The sequence below is a fragment of the Felis catus genome, chromosome C1 (assembly GCF_018350175.1).
Source record: "Felis catus isolate Fca126 chromosome C1, F.catus_Fca126_mat1.0, whole genome shotgun sequence".
In the NCBI taxonomy this organism is placed as follows: Eukaryota; Metazoa; Chordata; class Mammalia; order Carnivora; family Felidae; genus Felis; species Felis catus.
In genome coordinates, this window is record NC_058375.1 from 154313035 (window position 1) to 154338442 (window position 25408).

Consider the following 25408-nt stretch of genomic DNA (forward strand, 5'->3'; position numbering starts at 1 on the left):
ACAGTTTGAGAAGAATAGGTATTAACTCTTCTTTAGATGTCTGGTAGAATTCCCCTGGGAAGCCATCTGGCCCAAGACTCTTGTTTGTTGGGAGATTTTTGATTACTGATTCAATTTCTTTGCTGGTTATGGGTCTGTTCAAATTTTCCATTTCTTCCTGTTTTAGTTTTGGTAGTTTGTAAGTTTCTAGGAATATTTCCATTTCTTCCAGGTTGCCCAGTTTTTTGGCATATAATTTTTCATAGTATTCTCTTAAAATTGGTTGTATTTGTGTGGTGTTGGTTGTGATCTCTCCTCTTTCATTTGTGACTTTTTTGCAAAAGCCCCTATTTGGGTCCTTTCTCTTTTCTCTTTGATAAGTCTGGCTATTGGTTTATCAATTTTGTTAATTCTTTCAAAGAACCAGCTCTTAGTTTCATTGATTTGTTCTACTGTTTTTTTGCTTGCTTGTTTCTATATCATTTATTTCTGCTCTAATCTTTATTACTTCCCTTCTTCTGCTCACTTTTGGCTTCACTTGGTGTTCCTTTTCTAGTTCCTTTAGTTGTAAGGTTAGGTTATGTATTTGAGACCTTTCTTCTTTCTTGAAATAGGCCTGCATTGCAATATACTTCCCTCTTAGAACTGCCTTCACTGCATCCCAAAGAGTTGGACTGTCATATTTTAATTTTCATTTGTTTCCATGTATTTTTTAAATTTCTACTTTAATTTTCTTATTAACTCATTCATTATTTTTATTTTTTTTAATTTTCTAAAATTTTTATTTTATTTTAGAGAGAGAGAGAGAGAGAGTGCAAGCAGGGGATAGGGGCAGAGGGAGAGAGAGAGAGAGAGAGAGAGAGAGAGAGAGAGAGAGAGAGAAACTCAAGCAGATGCTATGCTCAGCACAGAGCCTGACACGGGGCTCAATCTCACAACCCTAGGATCATGACCTGAGCCAAAATTAAGAGTCACTCTACTGACTGAGCCACCCAGGCACCCTCCCCCACCATTCATTCTTTAGTAGGATGTTCTTTAACCTCCATGTATTTGAGAGATTTCCGATTTTTTTCCTGTGGTTGACTTCAAGTTTCATAGCATTATGGTCTGAAAATATGAATGGTATGATCTCAATCTGTGTGTACTTGTTGAGGACTGATTATGACCCAGTATGTGATTTATCATGGAGAATGTTTCATATGCACTTGAAAAGAATGTGTATTCTGCTCTTTTAGGATGAAATGTTCTGAATATATCTGTTAAGTCCATCTGGTACAGTGTGTAATTCAAAGTCATTGTTTCTTTGTTGATTTTCTGCTGTCCATTCCTATGAGTGGGGTGTTAAAATCCCCTACAATTATTTTACTAATATCAAAGAGTATTAATGTATAATATCAATTTCCTTATGTTTGTTATTAATTAATTTATATATTTGAGAGTTCCGAGTTGGGGACATAAATATTTATAATTGTTAGACCTTCTTGATGGATAGTTGATATAATGATCTTAATTATGATACAATGGCTTTCTTCATGTCTTGTTATAGTCTGCTTCAAAATCTAGTTTATCTGATATGAGTGTGGCTGCCCCAGCTTTCTTTTGACATCCATTCGCATGATAGATGGTTCTCTATCCTCTCACTTTCAATCTGTAGGTGTCTTAAGGCTTAAAATGAGTCTCTTGTAGGCAACATACAGATAGATCTTGGTGTTTGTTTGTTTGTTTGTTTGTTTGTTTGTTTGTTTTATATCTATTCTGATACCTTGTCTTGTGATTGGAGTATTTAGTCCATTTACATTCAGAGTGGCTATTGAAAGATATGAATTTACTGCCATGGTGTTACCTCTAGAGTTGGTGTTTCTGGTGTTGCTCTCTGTTCCTTTCTAGTCTTTGAAGCTTTTGGTCTTTTTCTTTTTCACCACTCAAAGAGTACCCCCAAATTTCTTGCAGGGCTGGTTTAGCGGTCACAAACTCCTTTAGTTTTTGTTTGTCTGGGAAAGTATCTCTACTTCTATCTGAATGAAAGCATATTTTTCCCGTATATTTGGCTGCATATTTTTCCCATATCCTGGCACTCCTTTCGGGCCTGCCAAGTTTTTTGTGGACAGATCTGCTGTGAACCTGATTTGTCTTCCCTTTTGGGTAAGGACTTTTTTTTCCCCTTGCTGCTTTCAGGATTCTTTCTTTGTCTGAGTATTTTATGAATTTGATTATGATATGCCTTAGTGATGGTCAGCTTTTGTTGAATTTAATGAAGGTTCTCTGTGCTTTTTGGATTTTGATGTCTGCATCCTTCCCCAGATTAAGAAATACAGTGTGTATTCCTTATCTTTCTCTTCATCTTCTGAGACTCTTATGATACAAATGTTATCATGTTTTAAAAAGTTACTGAGTTCCTTAAGTTTACCTTCATAATCCATTACCTTTCTTTCCCTCTTCTTTTCAGTTTCATTATTTTCCATAATTTTTTCTTCCATATCACTAATTTGCTCCTCTGCCTCATCCATCTTGTTTTTATGAGCTCCATTTGAGTTTGCATCTCAGTTATAGCATTTTAAATTTTGGTCTGACTAGATTTTAGTTCTTTTATCTCTGCAGAAAGGGATTCTCTGGCATCTTCTATGCTTTTTTCAAACCCAGCTAGTATCCTTATAATTGTTGTTTTAAATTCTAGTTCAGGCATCTGACTTATTTATATCTGTATTGATTAAATCCCTGGGCATTTGTCCTACTTCCTGTTCTTTCTTTTGGGGTGAATTTCTCTGCCTTGTCATTTTTTTCCAGAAAAGAAAAACAGAAAGAAAAAAAAACTAACAAAAAAACCCTAAGAACAAAACAAAAAAAACAAAGAAAAAAATTAAAAAAAACCCCAAAACCCTAGATCCTGGGTGTGTTTTAGTTTGCTTGTTAAAGAATCTAGATTCAATAATGATAATAATAATAATAATAATAATAATAATAATAATAATAATATTAAACAAAAAATAAAAATAAATAAAATATATTTAAAAATAAATAATCATAAATAGTAAAAAAAGGAATGGAAAAAATAAGAAAATAAATTTAAAAATAGTTAAAATTTTTTTTTACATTTATTTTTGAGAGACAGAGAGAGACAGAGCACGACAGAGCACAAGTGGGGAAGGGGCAGAGAGAGAAGGAGGCACAGAGTCCGAAGCAGGCTCCAGGCTCTGAGCTGTCAGCACAGAGTCCAATGCAGGGCTCGAACTCACAAACTGTGAGATTATGACCTGAGCCGAAGTTGGACACCTAACCAACTGAGCTACCCAGGCGCCTCCAAAAAATAATTAAAAAAAGAATAAAAGTAGAAAAAGAAGCTGGATCCTTTTTCCCTTAGAGCTGGAGCTTTGTAGCACTCTTTGATCAGAAACTTTGGTGGGAGCAAGTTGTTTGCGCTGGTCTTCTGGAGGAAGGGCCTACTGCACTGATTTTCAGGCTGACTAGTTTCAATGGAAATACATCTCCAGAGCGCTGTGGGGCAGGGCTTGGTGCAAGCCTCTCTGGCCTCCACTAGGTGGAGCTATTTTGCTCCCTGAAGCCTTTTCATGCTGATAGGTGAGGATGAATATTCTAGCCCCCGATCTAGAAGATCGTGCACCCCCCCCCCCACTCTTCAGGGAACCCTCACAGAAGAGCAATCAGTCATGCCTCTGGTGTCCCTGGTTTCCATCAGAACTCTGCATTCACCCTGCCTGTGTCTGAGCTTTTTTTTTTTTTAATCTCAGGTGGGTGACTCAATTTCAGAACTCCAAATTTTAGGGATTCCCATGGTACCCACCGCACTGTTCCTCTGGGGAAGGATATCCCCATGCTTTTGTCGGCCAATGCAAGCAAAGCAGTTGCACAACCCTGCAGCAGTTGAGAGTTTATGGCAACACAGAGGAGAAAGCCAGCACCCTGGCTTGCTGCCCTCAGATCCTATGCCTGGAGCAGTGCAGCAGCACTTGGTCCCACCCTACCTTCTTGCGACCCAGAGGATCCTCAGACCACGTTGTCACTCCTGGGATTCCACCCTGCTTTGCCACCTGAGCACCTTCAAGCCAGGCATGTCTCCCATGGTAGCAAACTTCTAAAAGTTCAGATTTTGTGCTCCACTGCTTATAATACTTTGCAGTAGTCTCCATAAGCAGGCTCCCTCCCCACTGCCTCACCCACAGTTATATCTCCCCCAAGTCAACTCTTCACACCTAGTATCTTCCAGAAGGTGGTCACTTGTCACTTTTCTATTTGTAGACTTGCAGTTTTTGTTCTCTCAGGCCTCCAATTGATTTTTTGGGTGTTCAGAATGATTTGATAGCTATCTAGCTGTGTTGGAGAGAGGAGACAATCTTAGTGTCTCCCTATTCCTCCTCCATCTTATCCCCTCTGCCTTGTTTTGTTTTTAATTGTTGAGTTGTTAAAGTTTTTTATATATTCTGGATACAAGTCCCTTATCAAATGTATGAGTTTCAAATATTTTCTTCCATTCTGTGGGCTTTTTTTTTCATTTTCTTGATAGTGTTCTTTGAAGACAAAAGTTTTTAATTCACATGTGCTTTTGTTACAAGTGCTTTTAGTGTTGTAGCTAAGAAATCAATACCTAACCCAAGGTAATGAAAATTTACTTCTATGTTTTCATCTAATGGTTTTATAATATTAGCTCTTAAATTTAGGTTTATGATATATTTTGAGTTAATTTTTCTGTATGGTGTAAGGAAGTAGCCAAACTTCATTCTTTTGTATGTGGATAGCCAATAGACCCAGCACCATTTGTTGAAAAGACCAATGAATTTTCTTGGCACCCTTGTCCTAACTTGTTTTTAAATACTGTAAAGTATATATTTTTAACATCTCTCATTTCTATTCTTCTCTCCTTCCTGTTGCCTCTGCTTTAGGACTAAGGTACAATGAGAACTAATAAGGTATATATCTAGATCTAAATATAGATATATAGCATCGTGTGTGTGTGTGTGTGTGTGTGTGTGTGTGTGTGTGTTTAATCTCATCTATATATATCACCATGTTTTTTGGGTGATGCCTAAATTTCTTATTCATGAAACAGACTATTCTATAAAGATTTAAATGTTTAAAAAGAAAATACTCTGAGGAGCAATTCTTCAGTTATCACACTGCGTTCTTAGAAATCATCTCTTTGATTTGTTATTTAGGAAGCAAGTAAATGATGAGGAAAACATTGAGTGCCTGAATGAGAAAAGTGATCCTACTGAAGGGAAAGAGAGGCTGGGATATGATAGCGCAATTGTATAGGTCAAAGGAGAGTGAGGGTGTGGCAAACTTTGATTTTCCTGTATTTTGTTTTAGGGTTCAAATATTAGTCTTTTAAATAAGAAACAAGTAAATGAATCTGTCAATATTTCAGAGGGGCCATTTGGAATATTTAAGATATTAGTCTTACTGGAAGATTCAAGGCATTGAATAGATTTTTGAATTTCACCTAAAAATGTATTTCTTTCTCTAATTAAAAATGTAACTAACATGGTGTAGCAGGATGGGTTAAATAGGTGATGGGGATTAAGAAGTGCATTAGTTGTGATGAGCACTGGGTGTTGTATGGACAAAGTGGTGGATCACTATCTTGTACACCTGAAACTAATATTATACTGTGTTAACTAACTGGAATTTAAATAAGAATTACAAATACATATATAATTAATATGAGTAAACCTTTATCATAGTCAATGACATCATTTGTGTAGAAACTATAATGACATTTATGGGATATCTACTGTGTTCTAGGCATGCTACATTTTTTTTTTACTTAATACTCACAACCTTACAAGATAGTTACAGAGGAGTTAACTGATACTAGAAAGATTGAGTAAAGTGTCCAGGGTCACAGAACTAGTAAATACTGGAACCAAGATTTCATCCAAGCATTGTCTTGCTCCAAAGCCCACATTCTTTTTTAACCTAAGCACATGTAAAAGTGTTGACTATATACTCAATCTATTATTGTTAGAATCAATGGAAGAAGTGCCTTGTTTAGGGAAAAAAGACAATGTGGGCCAAGGTAGTCAGGACAGGTTCAGAAAGAGGTAACTCTCAAGCCAACTCTTAGGAGGAGAGAAAGAGAGAAGGTGGTGTTCTACCATAAAGAATATCATGGCATAAGAAAGTAGTCTCTTAGAACATTCAGTCTGGTCTTTATAAGAGATAGCTTTTTTTGATTCAACACTTTGGGACAAATTTTCTTGCCTGATTGAACAGAAATGGTATTTTTTCTGCAGATACCTTTGAGCCATACTGTGAAATGCATAGATATTTCTTCTTGGAACCAGCTCTGCCAGCATGCTTGAATAAGCAGAATTATTCCTCTAAGCTATCTGAAATGGAGCTGAGATACCAATAAGCAAATCATAACACACAAGAATGGAAAAGACCAACATTTATTCCATCCAAGTAGTGCTTACATTAATCTGATTAATTAAAGCATGAATGAAAACTATTTACTTGTGAAAGAACACCATTAAATTAGCTCTTCACCCTAGGAGACACACTGTGATTGTTGGATCTCATTCTGTTTTTAGCCTGATTGCTTTCTTCTTTCAAAGCAGTGCCTTACTACATTTTCCCATATTTCCTACTAGTTGAAGCTGGGCCAGTGCATTGCCAGAGAAGAGTTTTTGCTTGTTTCACTGATGACCAGATTCAAACAAAAGCAGGGTTTTTATATTGAAATTAGTCATGAAATTTGTCATCAGATAAGCTTATATGCACAACAAAGCAGCTACCCAAATAGAAGCAACAATGTAAGGATCATGTTATATGTTTTTGAGGATTTTTCCAGGGAGGTTTAGTTCCCATTTGGATTCTATATAATCACTTTTTTCTAGAAATTTTTATAAGCAGCAGGTTTATTTCCATTGCATTGATATTGGGCTTCAGTGGAGATGAATTGTTTTTATTGACTGTGTTCTGACGAAAGATACTTCAAAATTCCTTGAAATATATAAGAAGCTTAAGAATCCAGTCAGAATTGCTCATAAAAGAGCCTTTTGCTCAACTGATAAGTGACTTAGTTATGGCTTTGACCTTGTAATATCTGTCTGGAATGGCCATATTGAATATGTTAGTGGGACTTAATATGATCCTCTGTGTTTATAACTGGGTCTCCAATCTGTTCAAAAGACTAGAAAGTGTTAATTGTTTCATAAATGGAGAAATGAAAATAATAGGGTATAGGAAGTTACTTAAAATTAAAATCAGCTTAAAATGAAATAATTGATTACAACATATAAGCCATAAAATTTATAATATTTGACTATACAAAATTCCTTGGTAAATATGCAGAGTAATAGCTTAAATATAACATTAGGTTATGTTTAAATAAATATCAAGTATATTTAAAATTCATACAGGGTGGAAGACAAGAGAAGAAAGAGTGTTAACTGGTAATTCAAAATGTAAATTATAGTATTTTTCCAAATTTAGAAGAATTTGACCAAGTGATAAATTCATGGAACATATGTGAAGGGCTGGACCAAAAAAACAAAATAGGTTTAGGTGGAATGTTGTATAAATACTCTAGTAAACATATTTTTGTTATTTTGTCACCTGAGAAACCTTTCTTGACCTTCTCCTTGCTTCCAACCTCAGGTATGTTAGCTCTGTCATCCGCTATACTTGTCTGCATTATGAAACGTATTTCTCACTCTGCGCTAATCTTGGTTTCCTTTTCCTTCTTACCTATTAGAAGTTAAACTGCTTGAAGCAGAGATTTTACTTTATCTTTGGATCCCTAGCATCTAACACAGGGTCTGATAATAAACATTTATCCAGTTGACTGGATCTACACAATGGTCTGGATATGCCACACATTTGGGATTGCCTTTATTTAAAGGGACAGGACAGATTTGAACTTTTTTGTCCTATCTTTTTAAATCCACATGACTAACACCCAGAGGTGCAAATGAGGTGGAGGAGAGCCCAGGAGCTATTTCTAGGAAGAAAGCATTTCTCTTATCCTTTGCTTCTGCCCACAGTGTTAATAACACTTTGTTCAGCACCCACACTGTCAATTTCATTCCAGCTGGGACTCTTCTGATTAGCAGTCTGCGCTTTGTGTTCCCAGAGACCAGCTAAAAGGATGGGCCACAATGACAAAATTAAATAAATATGATATTACATGTGACAGCATCTTACGTCAATACCAGAGAAGAAAAACAAAGAAGCTCAAAGGTTCTCTTTGTTATCCAGCACTGCCTGCTTATAATTTCAGAATAATTTTGTAGCAGTTTGTTGTTTCAGAAATAACTTCACAACTTTATTTGATTGATCTTTGTAACAACCTTGTAAATTGGATGATAGAGGGAGCTATAATACTGTATCCAAGATAAGGGAGGAGTGATGAATCTGCTCTAGATGGTTGTCGGGGTCTGCACAGATCCTGAGATTTATAAGATTAGTAGATTATCAAGCAGATGATGGAAAAGAAAGGAGGTTCACAGTGGAGATAACAATGTGAAGGAGGGAAAAGAGACATGAAAATGTATGCTGTGATTGGGAATATCCAGAAATATGGAAGCTAATGGCACATAGTAGAGGAGTGGAGATAAACCTGAAAAGGTAAAGCAGGCAGAAATCACATCACAAAAGATTTTTCTTGCCAGCCTCAGGGGCTAGGACTTCATCCTTGGACATTAGTGAGCCATTGAATGTTTTCTAACAGGGGATCATAATTAGTTCTGTGCTTAGAACTAATTATTTTAGAAAGCACAATTGCTCATAATTGGAACAAAGATATGCAATATTTTTCTGCTTCAGAATATATGTTTTTGGGGCGCCTGGGTGGCTCAGTCGGTTAAGCGTCCGACTTCAGCCAGGTCACGATCTCACGGTCCGTGAGTTCGAGCCCCGCGTCAGGCTCTGGGCTGATGGCTCAGAGCCTGGAGCCTGTTTCCGATTCTGTGTCTCCCTCTCTCTCTGCCCCTCCCCCGTTCATGCTCTGTCTCTCTCTGTCCCAAAAATAAATAAAAAACGTTGAAAAAAAATTAAAAAAAAAAAGAACATATGTTCTTTACACTTGAGATCCAATTTCATGGTTCTACCCAAGGTGAAGTACTATTACCAACCTGCCATCTGTAAATCTTTCTTCACCTCTAAAGAAAGCCTGTATGAATGACAGTAAGTGCAACTCATGGTATTATAGGGATAATCTCAGATACACTTTAAATTATATTAAAAATTAATAATTTAAAAATGTTACAGCATAGGGAAGATAGTTAATGGTATTGTGATAGCATTATATAGTGACAGGTAATAGCTACACTTGTGGTGAGCATAGCATAACATGGAGATTTGTGGGATCTCTATGTTGTACACCTGAAACTAATGTAACGTTGTGTATCAACTATACTCAATTTAAATAAAGTAATTATTTGCATCTATGAGCCTATTATCGTTATTAACAAGTTAAATGTAATATTCTTTATCATTAAAACACTGCATCTGATCAGATAGAAGTGACGGTAGGAGGAAAGCAAAAGAACAGTCAGAATGCTAGATAGAGAACCAGGAGAGAGACTTAGAATTATTGGCACATGGAGGAAAACCTGAGTTTTGTTGCTGTAACTACAACTGCTATTAAATTTGTCCCAACAGCAAAACTCCCACTCTTATATTTTAAGCCTTCTGTGCTGCTCTGTTCTAAACTTACAAGGCTGTATGACTCCTAACTAACAAGTGTTAAAAATACTGACTGTAGTCTGTGGATAATATTTTAATGTGTGGGTAAAGTGTTTTTCTCCTTCAGAAAGTTCAATTGAAGAAAGCCTTTTATGTTTATTTCCAAGCTCATATACAAATTTGGGAACAATGAGATAAGTTCTCTACAGTTATTTTTATTTTTGTTGGTTCCCTTTTGGAATCTATGGATAGAAACTGTTATATTAGGTTCTACATCATTAGTGTATTACAGTAGGACTCTAGAAGTGAAGCTGAGGGATTGGAGTAGTGGTATCCTCCAGAGACCATTCTTTTGTGCTTTCCGGGGCAGGTGAGGTAGATGAGTTCCCACTTTGGCACTTATAGGAGCTTGATAAGCCAATGTTTCTCATGGTATGGTCTATAGAACACTAACCACAGAGATATTCTAAGGGAAAAGGAGCTCTATAATCCAGTATTATGGCAAATTCTTCTAATAAAAATCTCTTTGTTTAAGATTCACAATACACATTAGCGCTTAAATATCTTGAGGTAATCCTTTAGTAAAAAAGAATTTGTTGTTTAATATTTTAATACTTTTATATTTATATTTTATATATTTATATATTTACTTAATTATATTAATTTAATATATTTATATATTTGTATTTATATTTAATATTTTTATATTTATAAAATATTTTAATATTTTTAATCCAATGTGGTAGACTGCTAGTTCTCCCCCCAAAAATGTATTCTCTCCTTTTCTCACAGTAATTGAGATTAACCTGGGAACATGGCCACCAAACTTCTTCCCTTGCAGTTAGGCATGGAGATGTAATTGAGTTCTCACCAATTGATTGTAACTGAGTAAATGTACAATCTCTGCATTATTTGCTTAGAACAAAAATTGCTTGTTCTCCACCTTCTTTCTTCTTCCCATGGGACATAACGTAGACATGAAAGTCAACCAACCTCAGCCACGAGGATGAGGGCAATTTCCTAGGAGGGAGAAGAACAGCAGGATGGTTCATGATGTATGAGCCTGCCTCTATACTCTAGAGTCTTATGGGAGAGATAATTTTCTTTCCTGTTTGAGTCAGGATATAACTTCGTTATAATATCTCAGTTTATACCTTATTATACTCAACATTCTTTAACCCATTTTTTACTCTAGAAACTAACTTCCCCCTCGGTGTGGAAAATCTATTAACATCTTGAAAAGCTAAATTTCTAGGGAACACACTTTAGGCAATATTGGACAATGCCAAAGGATTCTTTAATTCTTATTTGTTAGTCAACACCACATGCTTTGAGGCATGACTTACTCCATGATTTTCCTTACCACTCTCTGTCTCCTTGTTGTCACTGCTATTATTGATGACCCAGGACTCAATTCCATATATCTAATAGCTCTTCAGAATCCTTCACTGGACCTAGCCAGGATGTAAGGAATAAGAGAGGTTACCAAGAATCACATGAAAGATTGAAGAGCCACCTGAAAAGGATGCCATCACTCTTACTTGCACTGAATTCACAAAGTCCAATAAACTGCAGAGAACTGAGCATTTGTAACTTAATTTTGTATTAAAGAGGAAAATGGAATGGTTTGGTGAACACTGAGAATTCTCTCTGCCACCCTGGAGTTTGAAAAATGCCAGTCTTACTTAATTCAACTCTTTCTAGTTGTATTCTCTTTTAGAAACATATAAAATGCTCTCACACTGAGCAAAGTGGAGCAATGAAACCACTCTTACTGTAATACCCACAAGAAAGTGCAAATCCTTTCCATGGACTGGACTGTTTGGTTTACTGGAAAGAAAACTGGTTGGAGGATAAGGTGGTAGGGCTTCTAGTTCTCTCTCTTCAAGTGATACCTGTCTTAAGTCATCTACCTTTTCTGAGGTATAAATTCAAGGAGACATGAATCCGTTTCCTGATTTGTAAAACAAGAGAGGTATTTAGATATTTGCCTTAGTCACAGTGTCTTGTTATTTAAGAGGCAAAGCGAATCATAGGAGCCTATTATTCCTACATCAATGAGAAATCCTCAGTACAAAACCCATATAACAACATTTCTGACAGGGTTCAAACTCTGGTGGAACTCAAACAAATTCCTTTCTACAGGGTAGCTCTTTCCATTGTCACATAGCTATCATTAAGTTCTTTCTTATATTGAGCAAAAGTGTAATGATAAAAGCAGGTGGAACTTAAAGATTTTAGTACTTTCTTTCTACCTGAGTTACTTGTGAACTGCCCCTTTTTGCACTATTCGCCATTTCAGTGAGTCATGCCACCTATCTTCTTCATAATTGTTCAAATACTATATTTCATCATTTGGTTCTCTCAACTGCAAGAGCTTTTGGTCCACACCTCCAACAACTCTGCCCACCAATCCTGGAGAACATTAAAAGGAACTGCTGAGGGGGCGCCTGGGTGGCTCAGTCGGTTAAGCGTCCAACTTTGGCTCAGGTCATGATCTCACAGTTTGTGAGTTCGAGCCCCTCGTCAGGCCCTGTGCTGATAGCTCAGAGCCTGAAGCCCACCTCAGATTCTGTGTCTCCCTCTCTCTCTGCCCCTCCTCTGTCATGCTCTGTCTCTCTCTCTCTCAAAAATAAATAAACATTAAAAAACAATTTTGAAAAAGGCACTGCTGATTTCTTGATATCCTCTAACAGCTCTATCCTCCTCATGTATGGGTTCATTTTATATTGCAACAACATATCTTTTATTCTTGGCTTACCATCCTCATCTACTCACGTTGTTCCTGATAATGTGAATTTTATTTCTGTTATTAACATACTTTATTCTCTGTCAATTTGCCCTTTCTTGTTCCAGAGCCACATATGGAAACTTGTCCTGTTTTCTCAGCCCTTATTCTCCTTTTATCCGAGAAGGAGATAGGTTAAATGTCTCCAGATATGCAGACCTTTCCCCCAGGTCTTCCACAGACCTCAACTGGTGTGAAAATAAAGATCAAAATGGGAATTTCAAGCCATCTCTGGCAGTATGACAGGACCCTCTGGTGTACATACCACAAAGCATATAGACAAGGCTAGATGAGGCATTCACTCTGGGAGATCCTGGTTTGATCAATGTATTTTGTCATTTCTAGGGTTTTATGGTTACTAATGATGGGTCACTAGTAGTGATCTCAAGAAGGTAAAGACTTTCCTATCTACAGTCTTTGTCTAGAACTGAAGACTTACTCACCCAAAGATCCTGTTGACTTCTGCTCTGCAAGCTGGCTTTGAAGTAATTATGACTCCAACATGCCAGGAGGATATTACTCCCCAGGAAAACTCTATACCATTTATGTTTTTCTAGGTAACTGATCCTGTCCAAAGAGTAAGATCAACTAACCAATGAAATCTCCTCTGAAGCCTGAGTACTTTCCTTTGAGATTATCTTTTTGAACTCAGCCTGTATCACTAACTGACCATAGCTGGTCACAAGAGCAGTTACACCTACACAATTGTTGAGGACCTGACTGGTCTGTTCAAGGGCCTCTATACCCCTCCCTCTGCCACTGTTCTTTTTTTTTTTTTTTTAACTTTTTTTAACGTTTATTTATTTTTGAGAAGAGAGAGACAGAGCATGAGGGAGGGGAGAAGAGAGAAAGAGGGAGACACAGAATCTGAAACAGGTTCCAGGCTCTAAACTGTCAGCACAGAGCCCGACGTGGGGCTCGAACTCACGGACCTTAGGATCATGACCTGAGCCGAATTCGGACGCTTAACAGACAGAGCCACCCAGGTGCCCCACCACTGTCCTTACATTACTTATTTTGGATAATACTATGCTGGTGGTGGTGTTTCACTCATTCAAAGGAGACATTTAAACTACTACTCTGACTTCAATCTTCCTCTCTACTTTGACATCTCAGTGACTGGCTACATGTCTAAAACAATGTTTGTCCATTCAGAGGACTCTGCTTCCAGTTAATATTTAGATTAAAAAAATGCCTCCTGGAGCCAAATCCATTTGAAAAACAAGCTGGCTCTGTACTGGATTTATTTACATCATCCAACGTGCTGGAAGAACACTATTTGGTGCCCAGGTAGCAAAGTTATTATTTCTGTGGTATTTCCTTTCTAGGTGTTCCCTCCATTTCTGACATCCCTTATCATCTGAGTCAGTGATTTGCCTGGCTCAAGAAAGCATCTTGCCAGTGAACTGCAATATGATAGAGGTAACTTTAAGTAACTGACAGGTTGATATGAGCATGGGTCAAGGGAAAAGATGTGTAGTGCCCCCTCTTATCTCTAGAAATGTACCAGAGAGTACTTATCCTCACTATATGGTGAACCCCGAGACACTCAGAAATTTCTCTAGACTTCATCTTCCTCTGTCCACTTCATTTACAAAACAACTAGCATCTGTCAGGCCCCATCACTCTAGGGTTTGATTTTGAGTTCACTTTTCTCATTTGTTATGCTAGAATGTTCTCATGTGGCTTAGGTCCCTATAACTTGCTATGGTGTAATAAATCCAATAAGGGCAAAACCTACTTCTAGCAATTACTGTCTTCCCTAGTTCAGCCTTCATATTTCATATAAGTGGGGACCAGGGCTTTCTGCTCCATGCAGCCCCCAGGGCCTAATTATCTCTGACCTCTCCATCCCATCTCATAATCCATCCCGGTGAGATCTTCTTAAAATTCTCTGTTGTGCTGAATTAAGAGTGTTGTTGTAGTTCTCTACCTTCTGTTGTTTACCCCACAGAGGTGAATTTGTCAGAAAATAAAATTAGGAATTTACCAAATGCAGTTTTTAATCTAGAATTTTTATCTGATAATTACCATTACTACTAATGATGATGATGATGATGAAGTTGGAAAAATGAAGCACTATGAAATGGCTGCCATAAGAACCATCAAAAAAAAAAAGGATTTGGAGTTTATGATCAGTCTTCTGCCTATTAGGGAGATTTTTGCAGACACCAAGTGACCATACTTTGTCATAGGGTTCAGAGAGTGTCAGTGTGTCTAAGTGGTTCATCATGTTGGTTGAGTTTTTGCTTCAGGACAAAAGCATGCCTCCTGATTAGTGATGTCAGGATAACCTGATTATACTTTCCATTATCTTTAGCAGGGAGCCACCAGCCGGCATTCATGCATTTCTGGTGTCAGTAAAAGGGTCATGTAAGACTTTTAGCATGTCTGAGAACTTCTCATTCAGTGGAACATGGAAAGCTGCACTTTCTTTCAGAGAACTATCTTCTGGGAAGAGAAGACACTCTGGCAGAATTCCAGAAGTCATATGTTTCTCTTCTTCACCACCCTCTTCTCCCACTCATTATTCTCTTGACAATTTATTTTCCTTAATCACTCTGGCTCCTCCTGTTTCTCTTCTTACATTCTCTTTCTGTTTTCCTGTATTAGTCCTCCCATCAGTTGCAAACCCATCACCTGCACTAAAATGCCACAGTCAAGAGAAGCAAACCTGGAGATCATCCTTCTTTTCCACATCCACATCCTGCCCTTTTGGTTCACATAATTGGTGAGGATCTGGAGTTGAGAACAAAAAGCATGTAAATTCCAAAGCTTATAGGAATATTTTCTTCAGTGTTTTTATCTCCTGAGTCTGAAGTGAACTCAAATAGAACCTGAACACTGAAAATAGAAGTCTGAGTTGGAGGTCAAGACATAAGGCACAAGACACAGCTAGTAAGGTGAGGGATTTTTAGCTTTATTTTCTTTATCTTTATGAGGAAAGAAAAAAAAACTTATTTCACAGATCTGTTGTGGGAATTTAATGAGAATATCTATGGAAGGTGCCCAGCACATTGCTTGACACATAAAAAAGTATTCAATAAACATTAGCTACTGTTAAAATTACGTAACACCTCCTCTTTCAAAGGACTATGGCAAATATTCTATCATATTTTGTTTATGGAAGTTATATGCTTTTGACAGCCCAATTTTTACTACCTCTTTATGTCTTTATCCTTCATTTGATAACATACTGGCAAATGTCAATTCATTACTAATTGGAAATAGTGTGATAAGCTACTCTTTTTTTTTTATCAGTATTAGTTTTTTAACATGGTATTAAAAAAAAAAAGTCTGCCTAGCTTGGAGGTCTGTGATGCCCTAATGATAACGCTACTAGAAAAACATTAGATATAGAGTTCAACTTTATAAAACTGTCTTCAAGTTGGCAACCAATAATTTTAAAAGGGCTGGCATATTTCAAGGTAACTAAAACTGAACAAATTAAGTTGTTCTTTTTAGTGGTTTCCTTGGTTGGATTTCTTCAATGCAGATATTTTATATTGGAAGAATTGATGCAAGAAAAATGTAAACAATATTAGGCACTAACTAGACTGTCTTTCTCTACTTCTTGAATTATACAGATGTTAAAAAAAGTTGAAAAGTGGTTAAAAGTGACAAAATCAAATTTTGATCAAATATATAAACATATTAAATAATATGTTATTATCTAATAATTATTATAATCATTTCATTAAGATATATAATACATAAATATATAATAAATAAGGCAGGTAATTATATACAAGTATTATATATAAAATATATTGCATGTATATAAATCGCTTATATGAATATTTTATATACGATATGCATGTTTAAAGATATAAATATAAAAAATATATAATATATATATACACACACAAAGCTGAAGACCCAGGAAAGCCAGTGGGGTAATTCAGTCTGAGTCCAAAGGCCTAAGAACCAATGGAGTCAATAGTATAAATTCCAGCCTGAGGGCAGGAGAAGATGAGATGTCTCAGCTCAAGCAGGGAGGCAGAAGAAAAAGGAATGAATTCTTTCTTCTTTTACCTTTTGTTCTATTCAGGCACTCAACACATTGCATGACACCCACACACCCACACTGGAGAGGGCAGTATGTTCTGAGTCCACTAAGTTCAAATGCTCATCTCATCCAGAAACACTCTCACAGATACACCTAAAGATAATGTTTGCTCTGGACTCCCTTGGCCAGTTAAGTTGACGCATAAAATTAACCACTGCACTTGCTTTTATCCCTAAAGATTAAAGTAACTGAAAATCAAACTGCCAAAATAAAACTGTAAATTTTATGATTAAAGTAGTGCCAGAGAGATATGTCATTAAGAAATTGTGCTTTATTGGTTTACTGTTGCTAGCCAAAAGAATTTCAAGTTGATCTCAGAATACATATGTGTGTGTGTGTGTGTGTGTGTGTGTGTGTGTGTGTATCATACATATATATATTCTGGATTAGAATATACATTTTTAATAAAAATAAGGTTGTAATAATCTCCTCAAAGTTGTTCAAAGTCTCTTTCAAAGTGACAAAAAAAAACTAACATAAAATAAGAGTTGTTCAATGCTATTTTACCACAATTATTTTAGAACTCCATTGAAAACATTTGTAGTGCGTAGTGCTCTACATTTAATTTTTGTATAATTAACCCAGTGTATTTACTGAATACCCACCATAAATTCGGCTTTCTGTTCAGATTTTGGATGATAGTTTAATCAAAGGACATGCTATTTACCACATTGAATTCACATTCTATGACAGACATGTTAATGAAAGCATGGGAATCCATACATAAAAATAAATCACATTTCCATGATATAGTAATAAAAATGATATGCATATTCTATGTCTGAAACATTCATTCTTTATTTGGGTAGCTTTGATGTTCCAGGTGCTGTTTTGTGAACCAGGTTTATAGCAATGAACAACATAGACAAATATTTCTGCCTGCATGGAGCTTAGTTTTTTTCTTAGCAGAGACAAATAAAATATATAGTATGCCAACTAAGTAATATAAGAAAAAATAAAAAACAAAAGAGGTATGGATGTGGTGGTAAGAGTCAGGGCTAGCTTCAGTGAGGAGGTCATTCTGAGCCACAACTGGAATGACAGAGAAAATGAGCCAGATGTAACCCATAGAAGAGCATTCCAGGCACAGAGATCCCAATGTGGAAACTTTCTGAGGAAGTAGCATTGCTGCCATGTTTGAGTAACTAGCAAAGAGACCAGAGTGGTTGGAATAGACTGAGTGAAGTCAAGAGGAACTAGAGAATGAATCAGAGAAGTAAAGAGGCCCATATTGCTCAGAACATTGTGAGCACTTGTGCAGACTTTGGTTTTATTCTGAGGGAGATGGATAGCCACTTGATAATTTTGAAAAGAGGAGTACATTATATGATGTACAGTTTAATAACACGCCTTCAGTTTCTATGTTAACATAGATGATAGCAAAAGCAAGTGAAAAAGTAGAGGAAAAGTAGTTAAGAAGCAAAAATACAAAATAAGAATGATGGTGGCTTATGCCATGATAAAATAGAGTAAAGTAGTGAGTTTGATTATGTGTATATTTTGAAAGAAGAGCCAGCAGTACTCACAAACTAATTAGATGTGGAGTATAAAAGTAAAAGAAGAGTCAATGGTGACATTAACTTTTTGGCTTAATTAACACCATTAAGAGATGGAATTGCTATTACCTAAGATGGTGAATATTACAAGAGATGCAGAAGCTCATTTTAGACATGTTAAGTTAATAGAGAGTGAATATGTTGAATGGCATTTGATTGTAATTCTGTAGTTCAGGAGAGTGCAGTAGGCTAGAACAATAATTTGGAAGTTGTCAAAGACTGTTTTCTGGGGCACGTCAATGTTCAAAGGTAAGAAAATGGAAGGGAAAACCAGCAAAGGGCACTGAGGAAAAGCAACCATGTGTAGAAGAAGTAGACTATAGAATGGTCCCAAGCAAAGGCAAGTGAGGAAAGTATTTCAAGAAAGAGGAAGTAAGCAAACCTTTCAAATGCTTTTAAATATTATGGTTGAAAAATGGATCATTGGATTAAACATGAAGAAATTGGGTCTGGCCCATTACAAATGAGCATTTAGGTACTTCTTGGTTTTTGGTTCTCCTGATCCTGGTTAGACTTAGCTGATCTTAGCTGGATTTGTTCATGCACTTGCATCAGCTGCCATGTCAGCTTGGGCTAGCTGTTCTTGGAAGTTCACAGCAAAGAAACCTGTATTTGCTCCATGTGGTTTCATGTGTTCCATCAGGCAACCCAGACTTGTTCACCTGGTGGTCAGAGAGGGTTCCAAGAAAATAAGTGGAAGCATGAAAGAAATTTTTAGGTCTAGACTTGAAACTGGAATAGTGTCACTTCCACTATATTCTTTTGCCAAGTCATGAGGTCAGCCCAGATAAAAGATAGAAATATAATCTCCATCTCCTAGTAGTATTCACACTGCAAACAACATGAATAGGGGAGGAGGAAAGGATTGTGAAAATGTTTACAATTTACCAGAGTGACTTTGACAAGAGCATGCTAAAAATGGATGCAAAAAAATATATTTTTACAGGTATAACCCGTTAATATTGAACTCTATGTTTCTGATTTGTCAAAACTAAAGGTATATGCTATAAAGGAATAAATGAAAAATATTTTAGGTAATTACCTATTTGCTGAGATAAATTGATTTTATGGCACATAAGTTCATGGTCCTCAAACTGGAATATTGTATCCCTAGGAGCATGTGGTGGCATGCCTGGAGGTACACAAAATCCCAGGATAAGTTAGACACATCTTCCTAATGCATAAAATTTACCCTCAAAATAATGGGACAAATGATTCATATTTTAAGAAAAAATATTTAAATTCTATATAAATTATTATAAAATTTGTATGATTTTAAAGATAAAGTGAAGGTTCAATGATATTTCATGTTTGTGGCATCTCAAGCTCTAATCTGATTAGTTCAAGTTTCTTGGCCATTAGGAGTGATTTGCTGGAAAATTTGAAAAAAATTATCATGACTTATGTGCTCTGAAAATTTACAACGGTATCCTATATTTTTGCAGAAAACTTATGAGGTGAAATAGTTGAGTGTACATATTTAAGTAATGTGACCTACTAAGTCACGTTTTTTATTTGTGCAATGTTAGTAATGTGTTTTAGAAACAATACAAATGTATCTTAATTATATTGTAGGTATAGTGGTCAGGTAAAATTTAGAGAACTAGATTTGTTCTTTTGATGCGCTTATTAATTAACTCTGGACAAATTATTAAAGAGTGGGCTTGGGTATTCTCATCTATTCAATGGGGCACTAATGGTGGCTCAACCTACATAATATGACCTCAGCAAGGATAAAATGAAATATTAAAAAAGGACAAAAATGTGTGGCTGATAATCATATTTTTATTAAATAGATTTATCAGCATGATGGCTTCCAGTCAACATGTATACTACATATTCTGTGGATAAAATATTTCTTAGATATTTGTATCTTGGATACTAGCACTTATTCTGGATAAAATGTCAAATAATTCTATATCAAATATTTTATCAATATTTTAAAATAAAATAAATAAAATTTATATTTAAAAATTTTTAGATAAAATATATATCAAATATTACAATGACAACATTTCAGGCCAGTTTAAGATCTAGAATCCTTTAAGCTCTGGTGTTGGTTTCAGCACCACGGATAGCGTTACCACACAGCAACCAATGATCAACGCTCTGGGATATCAAAAGACTAGAGTAGGGGGAATTTTAGTTCATACACCTGTCCCCAAATTTGAATGGTATTGTGAAAAAGTGGAAAGAAAGCTGTCCATATTTTTGTTTAGAAATTTAAGAATGAACCAGATCTTCATAATTGACGATAGAAAAATTAAACAAATATACATTGAACACATAATATGCTCAGTATAATGGACATTATTTCCCAAATTCATTCTCGTAATAATTTAATTTTTCTCTCATCCTGGTACTACATAACTACACACTTACTACAATTATCAAATTCCATATAGCACGTAATTTGATATCTGTATATTTTGAAATATCTTTAAAAGCTTGGGTTGTCTAAAGATTTTCTAGTTTGCCTTTTAGTAATTTCATTACCTGCATTAACTTTAATCCTCCAAAATTGCCCCCAAATAACAAAAGTAACAACATAACAAAGAATTTCTCTAGTAGTAAAAACTTAAACAACTTCTCCACAAAAAAGTACCAGTAAAGATAAAGTTGGCATCTAAAATTATTTTATAGGAGATACATGTAACTTTTTCAGGTTGAGTTGAGTAAGTCTTAAGGTAAACATTAAGTTTGTAATGCTATGAAAAGCTTCCATTTAGTTTAAATATAATGTAAGTAAATTTAACTAAACCCCAAAAGTAGGATTACAAATTTTAAAAATGTATACTCTAATGCTTCCTAAATGTTTAATTTACAATTAATTAAGGTAGTTGATTTGAAATACAGTGGAATTATGTGCTATATACACCATTTAATCAAGCTTGCTAAATGTAGCATTGCCAAAGGATCTTGAATGAAAATGGTTCCAGTTTTGGCCAGAAGATGGAGCTGTCATGTAAGACGCAGGCTTATATTTATTTATTTATTTATTTTTCAATTTAGCATGCTGCTTTCTAACAGACAGTGGGTACCATCGAGTGAGCGTCAGAACAGAAAGCTAAAGCAGAAGCAGAGAGGATGCTGCGGTCGTCCTTTCTCGTTTTTTCTTCTTGAGGATGGAACACATGTGAGATTTTATTTTCTGCTTCAGTCAAAATTCTGAAGAACTGCATTGGAGACTATTATATTCACCACATATATGGATTCTGTGCTATGATTTACAATTCCCTTTATTTCAGGTAAGGCAACATGATTCTACCTTTGATCTATCCATGAATTGTTATCTGTGTTAATAATAATCAAAGTGTGTGCTTTGTAAGCTTGGATTTAGATCTGAAAGATGGAAAAGCTCTAATTCTAGCTGCCCTGGATCTTTAAATCTTCCTGCATTGAAAGGAGATTTGACTCTGACATGTTGTATTTTAATATTTCTTTGGCTTTCTGGCCTTTAGTGCCCATCTGTGACTACATTTGTGTACCTTTTGAAGGTAAAGCTTTCAAAGTGAAGGATGGGTCTTCCTCTCACAAGGGAAATACTGCTCCTTAATGCAGTGAACAAATTGTAGAGATGTAATGAAGCAGATTAACATGGCAGTGGCTTTGCCAAAGCCCAGGGCTGAGCCTTGTGATAGACGCCTCAAAGGCACACCAACATTCTGAGCCCAAAGGCCTTCTAAACAATTCCTGCCGGCTATGATGGTATGGATTAGTTATGTGGGTTTCTCTTTTTCCCTTTTAGAAAAAATATGTAAGTCATTTCTCCCATGAAATATTTGTATAATGTCTTTAACAGACTTGGAATGACAGCACAGACCCCCTCCCTCTCCTAGTATGGATGTAAGGAGTAAACTGAAAACAAATTAATTGCTGAGAAAATGGATATTGCTTAGATTTTGGTGGATGTGTGATGGTAGGACTGTGCCATTTAAACTAGTTGATATTGTGTAAGGTGCTCACATTTTAAATATTTTTGGTCATGTTGCATTAGCTGTGCTAAAAGATGGAATGACTCAGGAGCTGGAAATTGCATGCAACAGCCTTGCTTTTCTCTGCTGCTTCTCATGACTTCTCCCTAAATCCTCTTTTCATTGTTATCAATTTAATGGGGAGAGAGCAATTTAGAAATCCCACATTTAAAAGTCCTAATTGTCATTTATATCAATTTTAAGTGAAAATTTAAAACATTCAAAAATTATTTTTGTGAGATTGTTTTGAAGTGCCTCATTTTCTTCCCTTTGGGAAGAGTAGTGTGTGTGTACATTAGTGTGTGTGTGTGTGTGTGTGTGTGTGTGTGTGTGTGATGGTGGTGGTATAGGTGGCAGGTAGTAGGGGTGCATTGGTATGTTTCTATCTTACTCATCGTTTTTCTATAAAGAGGTAGTTGTGCTGTGTCAGAGGTTGTGCAAGCTATGGGGAAAGATTTTATAGACTGGTTCGAACCACCAAGGGAAAAAGATCCATTCTTTGGACATGTGAGGCCTATAAGGAGATTTAAGTTCCACATAGTTCTGTACACATGGCAATTTTTAGAACCACAGATTTTTAACATTTATTTATTTCATTGTTTTAAAATAACTGCAGCAGTGAGATTCAGTTTTCCATAGCCACATGCTAAATTAGATTCAGAGACAAGGCTAGAACACAGATTGACAGTTTTCAATGTATTTCATAGCAGTAACAATTTACCTCTAATGTGGACCTATCCAAATGGCATATACCAGGTGTGCTGATATTGACTATATGTGTGTGTGTGTCTGCTAATTCTATGAAATAGAGCTTTTGTCAAAGCACACATTATGTTATTTAATGGCATATTATATGCACTACTCAATTGTCTCAGGGCTCTTGACAAAGCACCCAGGAAAATTAGTCTAAGACAACGACTATGGAGACTCTGTTTCTTAGTATTCTCCTTCCCCATTCGATGAGGTACATTATTCTATTCTTTGACCATAAATGATATGGATGGTAACATACTAACTCACATCTCTATTCCTTCTACCTAATAAGTGTGGACAATACATATAGATTAGTCTATTGATGCTCATAAAAACATCATCTCATGCTCTGGCCTTCCCCCACCTTTTTTTTTTTTCACTTACTGAAAGCACAGACTGTGCCCTACTTTTGCAATATCTTGAGAAAGGAAAGGGATTAAATAAAATGTGTCACTTCCACAACAATATTTATTGAGTACCATGCATCTACCAAGAACTATCCATGGTAGAGATTGAGACATAAACAAAGGTGTGGAGTGTTCTTCATGGAATTTAGCATGGAAATGTATATGCACAAATAGTACTATCACTCAAAATATTACCAACATCAAAATAAGAGTGACAAAAGGCGAGAAGGTGAACAGAGCAGGTATATAAGCACCTATCCTGTGTCAGGCACTGTGTTACATCCTGAGATTCAAAATAAGTTAAGAGTCAACATTTCTGTCCATGGGGAGCTTAGAACCCAGAGAAAACAATTTTAAGAGGATATAATAGTTAAATTAGATCTTTAAGAGTGAGTGGGTTATATGGAGCACCTGAGTGGCTCAGTTGGTTCAGAGCATCTGACTCTTGGTTTCAGCTCAGGTCATGATTTCATGGTTCGTGAGTTAGAACCCCAAGTCGGACTCCGCCCTGAAAGTGCAGAGCCTGGTTGGGATTCTCCTTCCCTCTCTCTCTGTCTCTACCCTGCTCACATGCATACTCTCTCTCTCTCAAAATAAATAAATAAATAAACTTAAAAAAAAAAGAATGAGTGGGTTATAAACAAATAAATGTAGAAGGTTGTTCACTCCAGGCACAAAGGAGTGAGGCAGGCAAATACAAGGCAATAGAGAACTATAAGACGTTATACAGAGAAATTACAGAGAATGGTAAATAAGCCAATCTGAATGAAGCCTGAGAATGTTGTGCTGTTTTTCTCCTCCCTGCCCCCCCACCCACCCCCACAACAAAAGTAAAGATAATGAATTTGGCTTTTGATGATATGCATTTGGCATAATAACACATACTCTAAGATAAAGATGTTCTGTAAGAGGGTAAAAACAATTGTGTTAACAGTGTGAAAATTTTATGTCCATAGATTAGAAAGAAAGCTGAATATATGAGTGTGTATGAAGCTGTGGCAAGAATTAGATCACAGTAAATGAACATCAGTGAGAAATAAAAGTGAAGGAAAGATGACTTTGGTGTAACTCTAAGATTAGGTGGAGTGGGGGCACCTGCACAGCTCAGTCAATTGAGCCTCCGACTCTCTGATTTCAGCTCAGGTCATAACTTCCCAGTTTGTGGGATCGAGCCCTGTGGCAGTCTCTGTGCTGATAGCATGGCGCCTGCTTGGGATTCTCTCTCTCCTTCTCTCTCTCTGCCCCTCCCTCCCTCTCAAAATAAATAAACTTAAAAAAAAAAAGATTAAATTGGGACACCTGGGTGGGTCAGTCCATTGAGCCTCCGACTTCAGCTCAGGTCATGATTTCATGGTTCCTGAGTTCAAAACCTGCATAGGGCTCACTGCTCTCAGCATGGAACCCACTTGGGATCCTCTGTCCCCCTCTCTCTCTGCCTCCCACCCCTGCTCACACACTCTGTCTCAAAAATAAATAAATATTAAAAGAAAAAAAAAGATTAGGTGGAGTGAAGAGTCCAGAAAGAATATTAATTGTGGGAAAGTAATGGGAGAGATTGAAGGAATAAGAATTTCCTAGGAAAGAAAGCAAGTAAACTGACTACTAAAATAAGAATCAGAAACATTAGCAAACCCATAAAGTGGTTGATTAACAAGAGAATAGGTTTGGAGTTGATGGACTCCATTATTATTATTAGGTGGTGGATGGGTTTTAACGAGAAGAGGTTTAGTAGATTTGCAGAGACAGGGGCTTGGACTTAGGACAAAATGGGAAATGAGAAAGCTGAAGAGTAATTTTAAATTTTAAGACATCTACCAGTGAACAGAAAGAGAGATAACATTTTCTATCTTGAGCGGGAAGGTACTGTTGAGTGAAATTTGATTTTAGTCAGGATTAGAAAAACCTCAGCTCCTTCATAAAATAAGGATATGAAATCAGTAGAGAGAAATTGAGGAAAGAAGAAACAAAAAATAAAGTGAAGTCCTACAGGCAACGAAAAAGGGAAGGTTCCAGAATGTTTTTTCTTTGAGATAGGAAGAAGGGATAGAAGGTGATAAAAAGGAAAGCTGATGTAACTCGCTTTAGGCGCCCCGTACTTGGAAATTAAAACCTTGCCTGTAAGATAAATATCTCTTCTATTTAAATCAGTTGGTTCTTCAAAAAAAAAAAGGCTATTTGAGAGGTATGTGGACTTTCTGGAAGAAATAATTAATTCTCAGTAGCAAAACACTTTCCAA

The 25408-nt window shown here is 36.3% G+C and overlaps 1 protein-coding gene across 3 annotated transcripts in view; it reads left to right on the plus strand.

Moving 5' to 3' along the window:
• The first annotated feature begins 21054 nt into the window (after window positions 1-21054).
• The window catches only part of SCN2A (sodium voltage-gated channel alpha subunit 2), a 142037-nt gene continuing 137683 nt past the window's right edge, over window positions 21055-25408 (plus strand). For all 3 annotated transcript variants that reach the window (XM_023259411.2, XM_023259408.2, XM_023259412.2), the window contains exon 1: window positions 21055-21285. Coding sequence is in view for 1 of the 3 variants with exons in the window: in XM_023259412.2 (XP_023115180.1) it covers window positions 21260-21285 (26 nt within the window). In the remaining 2 variants the exon portion in view is untranslated. The remainder of the gene's footprint in view (window positions 21286-25408) is intronic.